This window comes from Epinephelus moara, chromosome 9, assembly GCF_006386435.1.
Source record: "Epinephelus moara isolate mb chromosome 9, YSFRI_EMoa_1.0, whole genome shotgun sequence".
Classification (NCBI taxonomy): Eukaryota; Metazoa; Chordata; class Actinopteri; order Perciformes; family Serranidae; genus Epinephelus; species Epinephelus moara.
In genome coordinates, this window is record NC_065514.1 from 6,043,491 (window position 1) to 6,062,894 (window position 19,404).

At 41.2% G+C, this 19,404-nt stretch overlaps 1 protein-coding gene across 7 annotated transcripts in view; it reads right to left on the reverse strand.

Annotated features, from left to right (window-relative positions):
* Positions 1-19,404, reverse strand: part of LOC126395195 (calcium/calmodulin-dependent protein kinase type II subunit beta) — an 84,526-nt gene that overhangs the window by 7,417 nt on the left and 57,705 nt on the right. For 3 of the 7 annotated variants that reach the window (XM_050052451.1, XM_050052449.1, XM_050052450.1), the window contains exons 15-18: positions 12,405-12,473; positions 6,476-6,520; positions 5,802-5,850; positions 2,234-2,309 (exon numbers count right to left, since the gene is read on the reverse strand). In XM_050052451.1, the coding sequence (XP_049908408.1) occupies positions 2,234-2,309; positions 5,802-5,850; positions 6,476-6,520; positions 12,405-12,473 (239 nt within the window). The remainder of the gene's footprint in view (positions 1-2,233; positions 2,310-5,801; positions 5,851-6,475; positions 6,521-12,404; positions 12,474-19,404) is intronic. The other 4 variants (XM_050052453.1, XM_050052452.1, XM_050052455.1 and 1 more) reach the window with 2 other exon arrangements.

Sequence of the window (19,404 nt, forward strand, 5' to 3'; positions counted from 1 at the left end):
GTTTAGTGGACTAACTTTGCACTTGAAGGTTGCCCGTTCACTTACGTTTTAACAGGTCTGACGCTACTATGCGCCCCGGCTGTATCTAGGCTAACGGCTAACATGCTAACTATTATTTTTATGTCACTAGTCACTTGAAACAAATTTAGGACGATAGGAGACAGGTTGAAATAAACCGAAATTTCCCTTTAAGATTTTTTCTCGTTGCCAAGGTCAACTCATGGCCCATGGGGTTTGTTTGGCGGCCATCTTGAACTGATGTCCACGCTAATGGCGAAAAACGCTGACTTTTATGACTCCTGAACCAGACAACATACAAAGACAAATAAACCCACATTTTTAATATAATTTGGACACCAGGAATCAAATGGAAAGGTCACTGACATGCTACAACCACTCTTTATTGGTAAAATAACAGGCACATAACTATATAACTTCTGCTTTTTTGTTTCACAGTTACTGCTAACTGCTAGACTCAGTGTCGACTTTATTACTCACTTCTGACTTTGTATCTAAGAATTTTGACTTAATAACTTCAAGTAATTCTCCTGCAAAATGACCATTTTTTAAAAAATAAATTACTCACCTTGTGTTACATTTAATTTGTGAAGAACACTTTGTTTTTCTTACATGCAGAATCCAAAAAGACGAACATTATTCATGAATTGAACTAACGGGAACCACATTAAACAAGAGTAAAACTACATCAAAACATCTCTTAACAAACTCTGGCACAATTCGTGCAGCATAATCCCAGTCCCATTTATACAGTTGTATGCTCAGTAATTCCCAAACACAGGCATTTTTGCAAAAGTGTTAGGATTTAAAACCCACCAGTAAAAACAGACTAATGCACACGCGTGGAATGCATGTGCGTGCATAGGAACACTCAGGGTTTGTAGGTGTAAGGGTTTTATATTTTTAGGTTTAAGCAAAAATGCATAAAGTACTGGTCAAAAATAGATTTGTCTCAATAATATTTGTGTGAGGAGATCGACAACCTGTGTGTTAATGTGTAGTCTGTACATATTCCACGAATACAAAAAAGATTTGTAAACTCACAAACTATTCTGCAAATATAAAAAGCAGTCGCAAATACAAGAAAAAAAAAGCAAAATGTAAACTGAGATTCACAAACACCTGTTGGAAAGTTGTAAATGTTAGAAAGATAATCACAAATGCTTTTCATTCATTTGTAAATTAATTTGTCAGTGTATTTGCAGCTGTGTTTTATATTTGCAAAACAGTTTTGTGAGTTTACAAATCTTTTTTTTGTGTTTGTGGAAGTTGTTTTATATTTATAGATCACACATTAACACACAGACTGTTCATCTCTTCACACTTCTCTCTTTACTGAGCACACGACTGGATAAATGAGACTTGAATGAGTTGTGTGAGAATGTTTTGCTGTTGTTTAACCTGATCTCTGTTTACTTTAATTCATGAAGAACGTAGAGGAAGAATTCTTAATTTACGATCTTAAAACTTCCCCTCAGTAGCTTCAAGCTCTGACGTAGTATCTCATAGCTTTGACTCAGTAACTCAAAGGTTTGATTTATGGAATAACTTATAATGTTGACTCAGTAATTCTGACTTTACAGCTCTCAATTTGGACCTACTGTCTCATAATTCTGACTTAGCATCTTGTAAATTTAAGTTTGTATTCATTAATTTTGACAACGTAACTCATTATTTTTGACTAAGTTTGTCATAATTGGAGCTTAGAAACTCAAAATGTTATTTAATAAGTCAAACTTGAGTCAGCCTGGTCATTTTTTTCTTATAATTCTGACTTAGTATGTCAATATTCTGATTTAAATCAACGGTTTGGCTTGCTATCACAATTTAGATTTAGGATTTTGTGATCTCGACTGTGTCAAAGCTTTTACTGTGTCATTATTTTTGAGTTATTAACTACAGATTTTGACTGACATTTCTGCTCAGTATTTCCATTTTAATTCACCATGCATGACTTTTCATCCATTGTCCTTCCTCCTGGTGTAAATGGGCTTCCATCAGAGCGCACGCACTTAACCCAGTGCTCCCCTCCCCTGCATCACTCAATCTGCCAAAGCATTATTCTTAATTGTTCTGCAGTGAGGGGGATAAAACACAACTGTACTGTATGTCAGTCAGATTAGTGCTGCTCTGTGGCTGATGGAGAGCTTTAGCGTTCACTTTACAGGCTGAAACCAGACTTTTCCCACAAGCTGTGAAGAAGAGGTGGACTCACGCGTACGCCTCAAAGTCTCCATTGTTGACAGCTTCAATGAGCTGCTCCGTGATCTTTATGATCTCCTGTTTGCGAGCTGCGGAGAGAAAAGAATGTCATTGGGACAGTTTAACCTTATGCTGACGCCACAGTGCTCTCCTGCGTTAAACTAAAAACTCATCCATTAACACACACAGCGAGGATGAACTCACCTGAGAGCTTGTTACTCATTGTAGGTCAGTACAATCTCCTCCATGCTACTGCTGCACACATTAAAACTACTCCCATGCAGAAAGGAGTGCTGACCCTCGCCTACATGTCCACCTTCTGTTTTAAAACAATATAAAAAAGTCTCCTGCTGCGTCTAGACGCCGCGCCGCTCTCTACCTCCATCCATCATCCATCATATCTCTGCCTCGCATGTGAGGCTGCTTGAGCTCATCACGCTATTCTTGTCCCAGCGCTTTAGATGAGATTTACTGTGTCCTTCTCCCCTCGCTTCCTCCCGACACTGAGAGGCTTAGCTCGCTCTGATTGACTCCCTCCCTCTCTCTGTCCCTCCTTCCCTCCCTCCCTCCCTCTCTCCCTGAGTCTCATGCTGTCTTTGTTTTGGTTGTTTATTTTATCTTGTGCCTCTGTCTGTCTTTAACCTTCACATATCTGCAGCTCGAGTCCTCGCTGAGACCAGTCCTCAGGTCTTTACACTGCCAGTCCATGAACTGATTTCAGCAACTGTTGGTTTATAAAGCACTGAATGTTTATAGTCATTTCTGCTCCTCTGCTACATTATCAACCATCCAGACCTCTGGGACAGGTCTGCTCTCTGTCTCCAGAGTCCAGACTAAACACGGAGAAGCAGTGTTTAGTTTGTATGCTCCACATATCTGGAACAAACTCCCCGAAACTAGTGGGTCAGGTTCCCAGTACTCTTCCAATAACTGAACAACTTCCAACAAGTCCAAAGAGAGTGTGTCAATGACCTGTCTGCCTCTTTACACCGACTGCAGAGGAGGAAGAATCTTATCTGTCTTTGGAGTAGCTGATGCACTGTTTTAAATTATATCAGATTGCGTCCCGAGTTAACGGAACATTTATGCACATTTTCAAAACTCTCCTCCCACATCTCATTGTCTATCTCTTCACCCAACTTACTCTCCAAATTCTGCTTAAGTGCATTTGTGCTGACATCAATGTGTAAAAGTAGGAAACTGCTCCTTTACTACGAGGATTAAAGTTGTTGATGCACTCAAGAGAGTCACGGGAACATTTTTTATCATAATTACACACATTTTTTCCACACGAAATGACAGGTTTGCAAAGACCTGGAAAAACAACTTTAATTCTTGTTTTTTTTAATAATAATAATAATGCATTTTATTTAAAAGTGCCTTTCAAAGTATTTAAGGACACCTTACAAGACAGAGTTAAAAAACACAAATCAAACAATTCTGTAATATACGATAAAAGTTAATAAAATGACTAGAGCAAAATCCTAAATATTAGGTGTAAAATCATCATAAAATCTTCATCAGTGCAAGTCTCAATATGTGTGTCACCATCAAATCAAAAATGTGTGTTTTCAGATGGGATCTGAAGTTGGAAAGACATTCGCAATATTACACCTGTCTTGTCTAGTTTTTATTTCTATTTTCTTGATCTTTAATGACTCTTTAATTGTATTTAAACGTCTTTTCATAATGTGTTTCTTTTGTACTACATATATATATAAAGCACTATTAATTGCCTTGATGTTGAAATGTGTTATAAATAAACTCATCTTGCCTTCCTCTGTCTTCCCCCTCAAGAAAAAAAAACTAAACAAAGGCTCCATATTATGTAAAAGTAGCAGCATCACAGTGTTGTCCTCCGTTCAATATTTTACTTTAAAGCTCAGTTTACCCAAATTACAAGAAACAAAAATAAAGAAAAACAACTGATTTATTTACATTACTCTGGAGGTGCACAGATAATTTGGGGTTTTGTTTTTCAGGTGTTTGTTTTTCCATCTGAACACTGCTGCAAACATTCCTTCATTGTCTGTAACCACTTATCCTGTTAAGGGTGGCAGGGCTGCTGCAAACATGATTATTTTGAAATATTTAACAGGAACAAAGCGACCGTTTCTTTAGGAGAAACAGCCCCGATAAATAAATGTTGAGGTCTGGTTCAACAACCTGGAGGTGCAGGACCAGAAACCAGAGCGACAAGGAGACTGTTTCACAGTTAACTGTGTGTAGAAGAGAATAAGAGAATAACTTCAACTTCTAGATTAATTTCAACCGTGTGTGTCACTTTTTGGTGTTCCCTGGCAACAGCTTCTGTTCATCTGTGCTACTTGCAGCATGTTTCTGTATTTGATTATGCTTTTTGCACTTGCAGTTGAGCTCTCAGGGCCACCGTACAACATGGCAGAGGGTTCAGGCTGTTCAGTCATAAAGATTTAAAGATTACAAGACCTCGGTTTGTTAAGATATGTTGTTGGAAACTAGTTTTGGTGTTAAGAGAAGAGGCCTAATGCCTCGTCCAGACATAGGCTAGATGGGCATTTTTAAAAACCAGGGTTTCCCTCTTTTGTTTCCCATTAAAAGAAAATCTATCCATGTAAGGACTCTTAAAAAAAGTCCAAATGTCTGTCTATCCAAATGAAAATGCAAGAACACAACTGAAGTGTTTTCAAGACCGTGCCAATCCAGCAGGTGGCGATATAACCCCAACACTAAAGCTACACAAAGTAATAAAGTTACACGAACCTTTTTCACATGTACGTAAAAAACAAAATAAAAGTACTTGTATTCAGATACTGTTACTAAGAAAACAGCATTATTCAGTTACAACTACTACACAAAATGTTGGTGATTACAAAGGCGTAACATCCAAACATATTCTTGTCAGTAAAATGTTTATATGAAGAAAATAACATTCATTCTGTGCAGGATCTTCTTTTATCTTCTTTTAGCACGGCCCCTTTCTTGACATTTTTCAGCTTTCTCACTCAGTTTTAAAACATTTGTTGGAAAAGTTATCAGAAGGTTATTAAATGTAATAAATTACATTACTTTGATGAGGTAGATTAAAATAGTTAAAATAGTAAATTAAAATAGAGACCAAATGTCTCCTCTTCTGTTCCTGAGAAATGACGTTAAGTAATGGCCAGATAAATGTTTATGAGGAACATTATGATGTCACAGTGAAGCTGACCTTTGACCTTTTGGATATAAAATGTCACCACTTCATCACTTTTATCTTACTAAACATTTGTGTGAAGTTTTGTCATAATTAGCTCATGAGTTCCTGAGTTATGGCCAAAAACATGTTTTGTTTTGTGAGGTTACAGTGACCTTTGACCACCAAATAATAATCAGTTCATCGTTGAGCCTGAGTGCACGTTTGTGCCAAACTTGAAGACATTCATTGAAGACGTCCTTGAGATATCGATGTCACAAGAATGGGACGGATGACCCGAAAACATTATGTCTTCGGTAATGGCCATCGCCAGCACAGAGGTTTAGAAATACCTGTGTACGTGTAGATTAGGCCTATGTGTGTGTGTGTGTGTGTGTGTGTGTGTGTGTGTGTGTTTGTAACCCACCTTTCACGTCTTCATCCTCAATAGTGGTGTTGCTGCTGTCAGATGATTCCTGCAAAGTGCACAGACAAAAACGTTAATCACCAAAAAAAATTAAATCATGAATACACCCACGAGCGCTGATACACACACTCGCTCTCACACACACACAAATGCATGCACACACACAAGTTTCAGCCACCGACTGAATCTTAACACCACGATTTTGCCAAAATAACCACGGCACAGACACAGCTGTACGTGTGACTCAGCAGCACACTGGCACAATCCCATCTATGGATTGAGCCGCCTCGGTGTTGACGGACACACACGACTGTCACAGCACATGACGATTTAGCCACTGTTACACACAGTCTGAACAGTGGGATGATGAGGGGTTAATCTGCTGACACACACGGATTGCTCAGCTGGCAGCGAGAACCACTGAGCTCCGTCTATCTGAACACAGAGGGGCAGTATAAGACAACCAAACAGCTCACAGGATCCACAGCTCCACACTCCCTCCAGCTCTGTCATGCAGAAACACACACATAGATGCACACAGAGAGAAAGATATTCAACAAAAAAATACCGCTTTCTCCAAATACAGCTTAACCCACACAGATAGAGAAACGGAGTGGAGACCAGGGTGAGGAATGGAATAGACAAGGAGATGGAGGGAGGGGAGGAGGATGTACCTTGGTCCCATCTATTGGATTATGGATAACAGTAGTCTGAGGCTCCTGGATGTAGAGAAAAGAGAACATGGGAGGAGAGATGAATGGAGATAAAGAGAAGCGACAGACAGGGAATGTTTAATGGCGACAACATGAGAGTTTGAGAGACATAAGAGGAGGATTAAAAGAGAGCAGGATGTGAGTAATACATGGACAGATTAAAGAGTTAATGATGGAGGATGGTTGTAAGAGTTCTGAAATGACACCATTAATGTCAATGACTGATCTGTACCAATGGAATAGTTATTAAAGTGCCTCCTTTCATTTTCTGGTACCATTTCATAAAAGTAAAATCACAAATATAATACCACATATTACCGTTAGTCTTTAAAGGTCCAGTGTGTAGGATTAAGGGGGATATACTGGCAGACATATGACATAATAAGTGTGTTCCCTTAGTGTATAATCACCTGACAACAAAAATCGTTGTATTTTTGTTACCTAGAATGAGCCGTTTTGTATCTACATGGGTAGTGTGTCCTTGTCTACAGAGATCACCATTACCCCTTTTCGACAGTCATGGGCTGGTCTGGCTTGGCTTGGTTTGATTTGGGCCATCAGCCCAGCACAGCAGGGATTTTCTTTCCATAACAACTGGGCTACCTTCTTGAAGGTGTGTCTTTAACCGATGATGGCTTGTCTTGAGTGATGACGTTGTCCCGGTTTGGCTGCAGTCAGCGAGACGTCACTGCTACCCACTTGAGGGCAAGCGGCAAGCTTTTGGACCTACTCCTGAGAAGGGCCATCTCCGGCGTGACTAAACTGACAATGAAAACTAAAATTGGCGTGGCATGGCTTTACTCGGCACACCCAAGAGTGACAATGGAAAAACGGAACATGTTGCACTGCCATGTTTCTACAGTAGCCCAGAACAGACAAACCAAACACTTTGTTGCTTTAAAATGGGCCATTTGATTTTCTTCTCAGCCACCACACTTATCAGCCCCTTCGCGACAAGAGCGTCGAGAACACACTGAATTTTTTTAACATGAAACTACTTTATTCAGTGTTTCTTTTACTGGTTTAAATCTCCAGGTCCGTTTATTTTGGAGAGGAAGAGACCTCTGTGGAAAATTAGGCTCCTGGTAAAAACCTCCTGCACATCTTGATCTTAAAGGGATAGTGCACCCAAAAATGAAATTCAGCCATTATCTACTCACCCATATGCCGATGGAGGCCCTTGTGACGTTTTAGAGTCCTCACATCCCTTGCGGAGATCGACGGGGGGAGCGGCTAGCACACCTAATGGCAGACGGCGCCCCAGACTAACGTCCAAGAACACAAAATTGAATCCACAAAATATCTCCATACTGCTCATCCGTAGTGATCCAAGTGTGCTGCAGCCCCGACATAAAAAGTTGTTTCGAAAAATGTCATATGAACTCTGTTTTTATCCTCACTGTAGCCTGTAGCTCTGACTGCCTCTCTGTGCTCTGCATTCACGTGTGCACGCCTGCACGAGACCAGCGAAAGCATGAGCTTTGCTCACCCGTGTTTACATCACGTGACACGTGTGCCGCAGGGGGAGACAACAGTAACCACAGTAGCTAAATGGATGGACGGATGGAACTCAGGCTACTGGACGAAGCAGCCGCCGCAGCTCATGAGCCTAACCCTCAGCCAGCCGCAGAATACCGGAGTCGAGCACTGGAAAACTGGTGGTGTAGTTGTTTCAAATGCAAAGCAATGCCAACGGATGAGGAAAGTCTTTGCTGCTCAGACTGGGAATTGGCGATGCCTGCACTTGAGAATCTGGACATCAGTACTGACGAGACTGCTGCTCTTCAGAGACCGTGCATCACCGATCACCCTGAGCGCGCACACGTGAGCGCGGAGCACAGAGAAGCAGTCAGAGCTACAGGCTACAGTGAGGCTAAAAACAGAGTTCATATGACGTTTTTCGAAACAACTTTTTATGTCGGGGCTTCAGCACACTTGGATCACTACGGATGAGCAGTATGGAGATACTTTGTGGATTCAATTTTGTGTTCTTGGACGTTAGTCTAGGGCGCCGTCTGCCATTAGGTGTGCTAGCCGCTCCCCCCGCCGATCTCCGCAAGCGATGTGAGGACTCTAAAACTTAACCAGGGCCTCCATCGGCATATGGGTGAGTAGATAATGGCTGAATTTTAATTTTTGGGTGCACTATCCCTTTAAGTTATCAGAGACAGAAGGCCAGCACACATCAGCAGGTGCTAGCTAGCTGCCCATCTCCAACATGCCAAACTACTTTGGAGAAATACTGATTTCTAACATGAAACTGCTTTATTCAGTGATTTTAGCGGTTTAAATCACCAAGTCTGTTTGTTTTAGAGAGGAAGAGACCTCTGTGGATAATTCGGCTTCCGTTAAAAACCTCCTCAACCATCAAAACCAAAAAAATTCTACTCAGGAGAAGTCTTAGCTGGCTGCAATCTGCAATCCTCACCACTAGGTGTCACTAAATCCCCCTAAATCTTACACACTGGACCTTTAAGGGATAAGTCTAGTAATTAGGGATGGGAGTTGAGAACCGGTTCCAAATTGCCCAATCCACTGAACTTGAATGCCTCCGAGCTTATCAGTTCTTTTAATAGATGTCGGCATGTTTTTCTAACAGTTGCAACAGGTTGACAGGTTCAAGTGGGGCTTCATGTCATAAAGAAGGGGGACAACAGTGCTGCTGGTAATGTGTGTAAAATACTTTCAAGTAACGGTGTAGACATCTGCAATCCACAGAAAATCTTTCTACACAACATAACGTGGGCTTTAATTCCAGGAATCCCATGTATCTAACTCTGTGTGCCACTGCTTTCCAACCGAGCAGCACATCTGTTACTGAGGGGAAATACCCTCTGTTATAATAACATTAGCACCATGCAGTTGCACTGAGATATAAAACAGTTGTGTCGATGCTGTAAACCTGTGTGGACGTACGTTTTTCCACACTGAAAATTGATCAGGAATTAATAAACAATCAGACCGATACGCAGAGTCGGTAACGGCAGTAAAATCTCATCAATTCCCATCCCTACTGGTGATATCTTAATGTTAATAAATCCCACAAAAAGACCAAAACCAACAGTGAATGTGTCCACTAACACGTATCGTATTGGTATCTCTTCTTCCTCTGTGCTGTAGAGCTCCACTGCTGTTGAAGACACATCAGTGAGCCACACTGTGTCAACGGGTGACATGTTGATCACCATACCACAAACACCACCCTGCTGCCACAAACACTAACTAGAGCACCAAATGTGGATTCATCCGCCACTGAAAGTAGTCCCTAACAAATGCACTATTTCCTCCTGACAGTGGGCAGCTGTTTTTAGGAAATTACTGAGACTTTTTCAAAATGAAACAACATATTCCTGAGGTGTTTTCAGGAGGGACCAATGGGCTTGGAGCTGAAAGCCACAGACAGGAAGTCACAGAGTACTGAGAGACCGGTGCATTCTCATTCCCAACTTTTCCAATATCAGTTGTGTCAGTTTATAACGCCACTGGCACGTGTGTAATATAAGGAGCTGGAAAGACCTTATAAGGCAGGTGGGAGGGGAAGTGGATTGGTCCTACAAACCCCGGACTTTCACCCATGAGCCTGCTGTTCGCTTCCAGTGTGAATGTTGAGCCAAACTATAAAATTGTTTTTCTAAACCAAACCATGTGCTTCTGTTGCACAAGGAAATAAAAGTAAAAATTAGGTGCTTTACCTACATTAGTGTACTTTGATAGAGATTATATGAATTTAACAAGCAGACACTGTACATTTCTTTTGAAAATGGAAGTGTGCTTGAAAAAACACAATGCGTAAATTGTCACACTGTCCCGGAACAAATATAACAGACGCAGGAGGGTACCTAGCGTGTTACATTTAGACGTGAAAGTCCACTGAAGAGCAGCGATATTTGACAAGTTGGGATGAGAACACGTTGGAAAGACGGACTAACACGTTGTTCGCTTTGGTCCAAACATGGGATTTGTTGACAGTAAGAAAAATATGGAAGAAACAAATAACACAAGGCTGATCCTTTAACTACAATATACAAAATATATGGAATAGTTTCAGTATGAAATCTGTTAGAAGGTGACCATCATGAAAAATAAAATACACAAACACACAAAGTTCATACAGCATACAAAGCCTTCAAAATATATCCTGTGCAACATATGTTTACATGTGTTTTAATACACTCTCTTAAATGGGACCTCTCTTTCCCTCCTGGCTGTTGTACATTTCAACATCTTAGAAAAATAGTTTGACATTTTGGGAAAAATTGCTGCCATGTTAAGCTGTTAAGTGTGGAGGTAGAGCCTGAAGACTGTTAGCCTAGCTTAGCATAAAGACTGACAACGGGGGAAACAGCCCAGCGAGCACCGGATGCCGACATGACATCACAAAGACACTGGACTCCTATGTTGAACGTAAAATTACAGTCTGAATGAAAATCGGATTGACGATATTTTAAATGTCAAACAACGTTAGATTTTACATTTTGTGGATGTTTACATTTTGGCGTTTTGCAGATGTTGGGTTTTGTTCTTCATACCTTGTGACTACATGTCATTGTGTCATGTCATCTTTTTCTATTAATCAAACACACAAACAGAAACGTAAAGCCGACAAGTCGTGGTTTTCCGGAGACCAGCGGACACCCCGCAACTTTTACATTTCTGTTTGTTTCTAAGAGCAGTATTGGAAGATGTATTTAGATCCTTCACTGCAGTAAAAGTACTAAAACCACACTGTGAAAATACTCTCACTACAAGTTAAAGTCCAGCTTTCAAACCTCACAAAGTGTATTTGGGAGTCTTATCAGCAGAATTTACTTTCAGTACTTGAAATAAAAGTATTTATTGTGCAGTAAAATGTTTCAGTGTTTCTCTATCTGATGTTTTTGGATTGATATCACTGCTGCAATAATGTGTATGTGTCATTTTACTGCTGTAGGTGTTTAAGGTTGTGCCATGCATCATATTCTATAAGATCAGTGGTTCCCAACTGCTGGGTCGTGGCCCAAAATGGGTCGCAGGTCCATTCTGAATGGACTGCAAGTGACTCGCAAACGTTTAAAGTTTGAAAAAACACATTTTATTTTTAAGTACACAGGATTTTTGGCACAGAGCTTTTACTTTGAAGTGCCATTCCCTGCTGTAGAGTGAGTGACTAACTAACAGACAGCTACTTGACAGAGTCAGCAAACTAACTCGACGACATGGCCAAATACAAGTATGACGCCAAATGTATTAAAGTATGACTAAGGAGAAATCTGGACCCCACTGGGTACCAGTGTTCTATAAGATCATCATGTGTTTGTAGTGTGGCTGTCCTGTGAGAACCATGTGTCTCTACAAAGTCAACATTTCTTGGTGTCAGCCCTGTTTTGAGCTCTGTGACAATGCATTTTCCAGCTGATCCAAGAGGGTTTGTAAAGAGATTATTTAGCTTAAGAAATAGGAGAATTTTCTCAACACATAAAGGAACACTTCACCCTTCAATTTATCACAAAGATTCAACAGCAACATATTTGGAAATAAAGCTATCAGATAAACGTAGTGCAGTAAAAAGTACCTCGGAGATGTTGTGGAGTGGAAGTACACAGTAGCATTAAAAAGAAATACTCTAGAAAAATACCTCAAATTTGTACTTAAGTCTCTCAGCTCAAGCTCCACACTTAACATACAAACATAAGAGTGTGTGGATCTTTTCAGTGTCTCCTAAACTGCCAAAGTATTCCTCGAAAAAGCTGCAGACCTTGAAAAATTAATCAAAGTCATAGCATCAAACCCCTACAATCCACTGTCCAACACTACACACACCTCTCTCCCTTTGTCTCTCATACACACTCTGCATTTTTGAAAGTGTAACGGACGGACAGACGGACGGACACACAGACACAGAGCTGCATACCAGTGCAGCAGAGGGGATGTTGCCTTTGGGACTGGTGACTATGCTGTTTCTCGTGCTGTTTGTCTGGGGCTGTGCAGGGAAACACAAAGTGCTATATTAGTGCTCGGCAGCAACGGTGAGAGGTGCCATCTGCTGGTTGTAAAGTGGGTGGGTGCTGTGTAAAAAAAAGACAGTGTAATACAGGTAAAAATAGCAGATAGATGCAGAAGAGTGCTCCAGAGACAAAAATAGTGGGTAGAAAGAACTGAGTGCACTCAACTTCCAGAGAGCAGACACACTATAGATCCAAAAAGGTTTCCCCACCAGCTCTCACTACTGCGTTAATTAGATAAAAAGGTTTTTTTTTACAATCCGTCATTTTGATCTGCAGTAAAATCCAAATCAATCTCGGCCAGAGCTCCGACAGAGTCCGGGCTTTTTTCACTCTCATTGGCTTTCCCCGGCTCTGGATGCTATTTGGCAGATGGCAAATTAAACCAATGACAGCTGTGCATCTCTGCAACATCTGCCAGATATAAAGAAACGAGCATCACATCCATTTTGTCGAGCTCTTCCAACAAACATTAGCATCTCTTAATGTATCCCTCCCGAGTGAGCAACATTTAACCGCCTCATTTCAGCGGCGGACGGCACACGGCGCTTACGAAACAAACAGGCCATTCACACAGGACAGACACATAAGACACTATAGACAGCCAACAACATGCGGAATATACAGACACCCTGTTTTATAAGGACTCACATAACCAACAACTCCTCTTCCCCTGTGACAGCATGCACAAACACATAAAGGCAAGCACGACACAGCGACTTCATGCTCGAAACCAATTAACTGTGCATTTTTCTGAACACAGACCAAGACTTTAAATGGCTGCACTGGGTCTACAGTGATCAAATATCAGAACATATCAGCTATGCATTCATATGAGGTGTATCTGTCACTTGGTTGTAAATAATCCAAACTCTATCTGGCTGCATTGAAGCTTCTCTTTCCAAGTATCCACTGAGGGACTGGTTTGGTTCAGTCAAACTCAAGTTCATTTGCCTCCTCAGTGTGGTTCGTTTGGGCAGGTGTGAACACAGCAATCACACTCAGGTGTGCACCAAAACAACCGGACTGAGACCTTCTTGAAGAGGTGGTCTCAGTCCGGTTACAAACAAACTCTGGTGCGGTTGGTTTGTGGTGAGAAGGCGTTCCGACCTGGATGTGAAGCAACTGCAGTCACATGACACATTGTTTGGGTTAAACATGAGCATGTTACAGTCCTGGAGGAATATTAATGTGCACCTCTTCCTGTACTGCCTTAATATGCACATTCAGCACATCCAATGCATCAAAACATTGTTTTCTAGTTGGAGCCGCGCCTCGTTTTCAAACTGTATGGTTTGACTAAAATGAACAATGACAGCAATATAGTCCACGATGAGCAGCGCTAAAATCAACCTGCGTAGTTGTCCCTCCATTGTGACATTAGAAAGTGTCACATTTATCTTGCAAGTGTACTCTTCTTCAACGTTTGCTTTACTTCCTGGATTTTTCCCACATGGAAATTCTGACCAATCAAGAGCAGCTTTCTCACACAAGGCATTTGATCTGGTCCTCTTGTAAATGCTGCCGTGAGAACATGAACCAACTCTAGGCAATTATACAACTTTGGAACAACATGAGTTCCTGATTCAGACCAAAGGAGACGACTCTAGGTCTGAAAGCACCCCATCTGTTTTCACTCCTACTGTGAACAATCCTGAGTTGCAGTCTGGGTTGTCTGATGCTGGTTTTAGCAGACTGAAGGACTTATTTTCTGACAATGAGGTAATGACATTTGAACAAACGATTGAGAAATACAATATTCCTTGACAGGTCTTCTTACATCATTTGCAAATAAGGCACACTTTGTACAGTATAACACAGCACCACTTTAACTGACAAACTCTGAAAGATCTCCTGTTGAGATACTGTTATTTCTAACAGCTGGGGAAATGTCAGTCTACTCTCTAAGGCTATGAGCTTAATTTGCTCCTCATTACTTTACAGGGGCACATGGGAGACTCTGTCAATCAATGATGAAGAGGGGAAAGATACTGTATCTGGAGACATGCTAAATCAATTTCTGTCTGCCAATGTACCAAAGCAAGGCAGATTAAATGGGGTATTTGGGATTTTTTTTTAAGTGGGGTTGTATGAGATATTTATCCATAGTCAGAGTATTATTTTCAGTAGATGGCAGTTGGCATGCCCCCAGTTTGGAGAAGCAGGTACCACCATGGAAGCTAGGCAATGTACTATGTAAGCAAAATGTATTTTAGCCACCTAAAAAATGAATTTCACTTTAAAAGTATGCTATATTTAGAGTATTTTCACTACTTTATCTTGTTGTCAGAAAGCAATTTCTGACAGGGAACCAAAGCTGTTATCTGTGCTTTCTTCAAACCCACCAAACACCATTGACAAAAACAGTAATTTTACCTCCCAGAACACTGGAGCTACTAGACTAGCACAGCCTCGACTGGTTAGTTTGTTTGTGTTATTGTGTGATTTTATTGAATCCGAACTAACCGTTTAAAACACCAAAGTCACACAATACCACAAACAAACTAACCTATCGATGCAGCAGTAGACCAGCAACTCATGTGTTCAGCTGTGTTAAATCACTGTTTTTCTCAATGGAGTCTGGTGGCTTAGTCGAGAGCGATACAATGGCTTCAGTCTCCTGTTGGAAATCATTGCCTGATGGCAAGACAAAGCAGTGAAAATAATTTAAACATAGCCTAAGTTTAAACTGATATGATTTTTTTAGGTGGCTAAAATGTATTTTGATGCTAGCCCCGTACCGTGGCGGTACTCCTGCCTGCTTCTCCAAACTGGGGGCGTGCCGACCGCCATCTACACTGACTATGGATAAGTACCTCATACAACTCCAAGCTATCCCTTTAAGTTTACACACACAATGCATATGTCTCGAGCCGTAGACACCGTTTCGGCCCTACTCTTTCACCAGAAACTGGTTCTCTAACTTGTCTTTGATCATGCCTTAAGCTGCAAATATAGGCTACTGGGCCAATGTGCCATCTGAAAATGAAAAATATCGGGTATAGACCTTGAGATGGACCCAGTGTCCTTCATCCTGAGCTTCCCAAGCAGATATAAAAGAAAAATAAGAGACTGCTCTTACTTCTCCTGCAAGGAAGAACACTTTAATGCACTGGATTAACAGAGAAGTACCGACTGTTAAAGGCTGGCAGAGAGTCTGTTTGATTTAGTGCCATTAGAGTACCGACAATGGATATTACATTCAAAAACCTGAACTACTCGGAGCCGGGCGTCTCTGTCGTCACGCTGCAGGGATTTCTTGATTGTTCTTATTGTTACTGTAACCTCTGGTGTTGAACCTGAGCTGCTGTCCTGTGTTTTTGGTTTGTTTGTTTCCACTCTTTAGTCTTTTGTGCTTTTTCTTTTTCTCTGGTGGATTTCATTCACATCCGTCTTTTTCTTGTTGCACAAGTGAAAGCTAATAAATGTCTTGGAAAAATAAAACCTATATTTTTCTGCTCATTATTTTCCACAGCGGGGACGCCTGTAATTCATAACTGTGTTGGAGTGACAACAATAAAGAGACGGAGACTAAAATCTGGCCATTATAGAGTGACGACGGCGAAGCGTAGGAGAGGAAGATGTCTTTAGAGATGACGTAGATTCACCTGTTTGTGCTATATTTAGTATGTTTGTGTATTTTAATTGGATCTTAGAGGGACAGAGGGTCACTAGGGTTATCCAACTACCACCTCTGATCATACAAACACATCTAAAGTGAGTCCATACCTGCCGTCAACATACGTGACGACAAAACTCTTATGATGTGTGTAAAGAAAAGCTGAACACTACAGCACAGTTCAGCTCACGAGGCACTTCACAAATAAATTTCTATCCGCAAATATTTATCTTAATTATATAAAACACATATCTGACTCTTGTGCCCAGAGGCAGCTCTGAGCTAACGGTCATGTAACCAACCAACCGAGCTTATGACAGCTTCTGTAGCCACTGAGGTGACCCCATTACACTGGCATTAAGGTCGCCCATTAGCGTCACTGAAAATCAAAGGGCACAAATCAGCCAGCATATTTTCAAAGCGTTGGATTTCCCCTTTTGTAGGTATTTGCTGTGATGTTTATCCTGCCGGCAATCCAGCCGCAGGGATAAACAAGCATTCAGCTATAAAAAGTAACATTTAAAATCCATCGCCTATGCAGCCCTCTTCTTCTTCTTCTTCTGTCTGGTCTTTATTCTGTGACTTGCCACTGCTGTCAGTCGTGCGAACAGGCTACAGGCCTACATGTGGACTCTGTGAACCACTATCTGATAACTTCACTGTAACACTGTGGGGGCTTCCATGTGTTGAAAGGAGCTAATTAGAGCACTGTGTTCATTCGTGACAGGAGAACAACCATAGTCTGCCTCTGTTTTCTCAGCTCAGTCACCAGAATAAAATGGTGGTGTTGCATGTTTCTGCAAACAATAGATATTTAACATTTGTACATTTTGTAGGTGTGATGTAATATGTGACGTGACACCTCGGCGCGACGGCTGCAGACCACAGTTTGAGACTAACACGTCAGGACATGATGTAGCAATGAAACCCATTTTTTGTTTTGTTTTGTTTTGTTTTAAGATTTTTCTGGAGGGCTTTTTGCCTTTATTAAATTGTAGAGATGGGCAGGAAAGAGGGGAGAGAGGAAAGTGATGGCATGCAGCAAAGGACCATGGGTTCACCTCCAGTCACCTTATCCAGAGCCAAAGATGAGCACATTGAAAGCCCACTCCTCCTCACATCCAGGTCCTCATCTCCCTCTTCACCTCATTTCATCTCATCTCATCTCATCTCCACCAGCGTCTAGACTCCACAGGAAGGGTTCCGTAATCTACCACGTCTTTACCACGCTCCGGAAATATCATACATCACGATGGGGTCTACTCGCTAAAGACTTTTCACATTTCGCATATTAGTGTGCACATGTAAATAAATATTGTTTTCTCTCAGAACAAGTCTCAGTACAAATGCTGAATTTTATGCATTTTATGCACCCTCAAATTCTTTGCCTCTGCAGCGCGCATGTGTTCCTTAGCGCCCATTTTTCTGGGTGTGACGGCTGAACCCTGAGATGAACTGAGGCCCAAATGATCCGCTGAAAACGTAATCGTTTCTCATTTTCGTTTTGAAAAAAGTTCCGCATTCCGACGACAATGTTAACAATCGCTGTGCACACGAATCTGCAACAATAACCAAAAACACTGCAGTATACATGCCAGGCCAGTAGTTGGCAGTGTGACTTTGTAATGAAACAACACGTGCCCGTGCACATGTGCTTCCTTCTACAGTGCAGTGCTGTATGAACAAACAAAATGGCAACCGCACGAACATTTGTTTGGATGGACGACGAGGTGGAGTTGCTACAGTAAATCTACACTTTGCTGGAGAAGCGTTGATAAATTCAACACGGTGAGCAGCACAAACAGAGCTCGGGAGTCCGCCATTGTTGCATGCCTAGTGACTGGAACCGTAATGCACATGTGCGAAAAGTCTCCATTTTCAGAGGAACTGTTTATTACAAGTTGACATGACTATGGGACGGTGCTGTTTCCAAAACAATTGCACCCATTTTCAAAACGTTGCGTTTTCAGGCACCCAAAATGTCGCTGCTGTGAAAATGATCTGCCAAAACACAACTAAAGTTTACTGTTTTTGTTTGAAATCATTGTCGTATAAACAGGACCAGAGTTCAACCTGTGGAACGCAGCAGCGCAAACTGCATGTCATGTAACGAGGAACAACCAATCACAGCCGACAGATATCTTTCCCTTCTTTTGTAAATATCAGTCTGTGATAAATATGGAGGAAAAGTTCCCAGTACAGCCTCAGCTGTACTCTGAGTTTACTGCTAAACTTAGCATGCTAACATGCTAGTTTGGCTGCACAGTCTCGCTGTAGTCTTCCTCTAAAGGAACATTTTCTGCACTTTGTGTTGGGAGGTCGTTTTAAATGTTGCATGGACAAAATCATGTTTTTTTCATGTTTAAGAAAATTGATGAAGGAGATTTATTATTGATAACTGAAGCAAAAAAAAAATACTTCAGAGGAGCTGTGTAGCATTAGCAGAGCTGGAAGGAATTTGACGCACTCTCCTTTTGTAACTACGTGAAAAGAAAGGCGAACAAACACAAAGCAGTGATTCATATCTTGTTGTTGAACAGAGTCTGTCATCAAGGAGGAGCTCAGCTGAGAGTCAGACACACTCAAGTCATGGATGGAGATGTTTTCTGGCCCGGAGGCTGAAAGGTTTCTCCAAAAAGATAAACAAACTGCCCAGTTGAGCAACATCAGACGGGCTGATTGACAGCAGTAACCACCCAGACTGAGGAAATCACCAGAATCTGCAATTTACCATCACCATATGGGTTTTTATCTCACATGAGAGTTTCTGTTAGGAGGGGAGAGGTGATTTATAATCCAGCTAAATAAATTATCCTCCTGTTGCAGGAGCACAAAAGACTAAAATACATTTTTGGCAGTTTTAAGAGAACGCTGTGTGAATGAATAATGATGTTTAATTTTGCAGGAAACGCAGGCAAGTGGTTTGCTCGCCTTGCACATCAATTATATCCTCCATCTGAGGAGCACAGGGCTGTGAGTCGGCCTTTATTTCTCTGAGTCACAGTCTGATTCACCAAACATCATTTTAGATTTACATACTGATGTCTGTTCTTACTGCTGTGTTAGAAACATGGTGTTTGGTTAGTTTGGCTGTAAAAAGGTGTCTTTAGTGTGAAACTAAAAGACTGAACGTATCTGCCAGCTGTTCTGGTGTGAAAGGTAACGCTTTCCTAAAAGATGCTGTGATGGTTAGAGAGATTTCACTATGCAATTAAAACATTTTTTGGGCCACTAGGGGGCAGCAGAATAAGGTAAAACTAAAATATTAACTTCCTAATAAAGTTGTTATA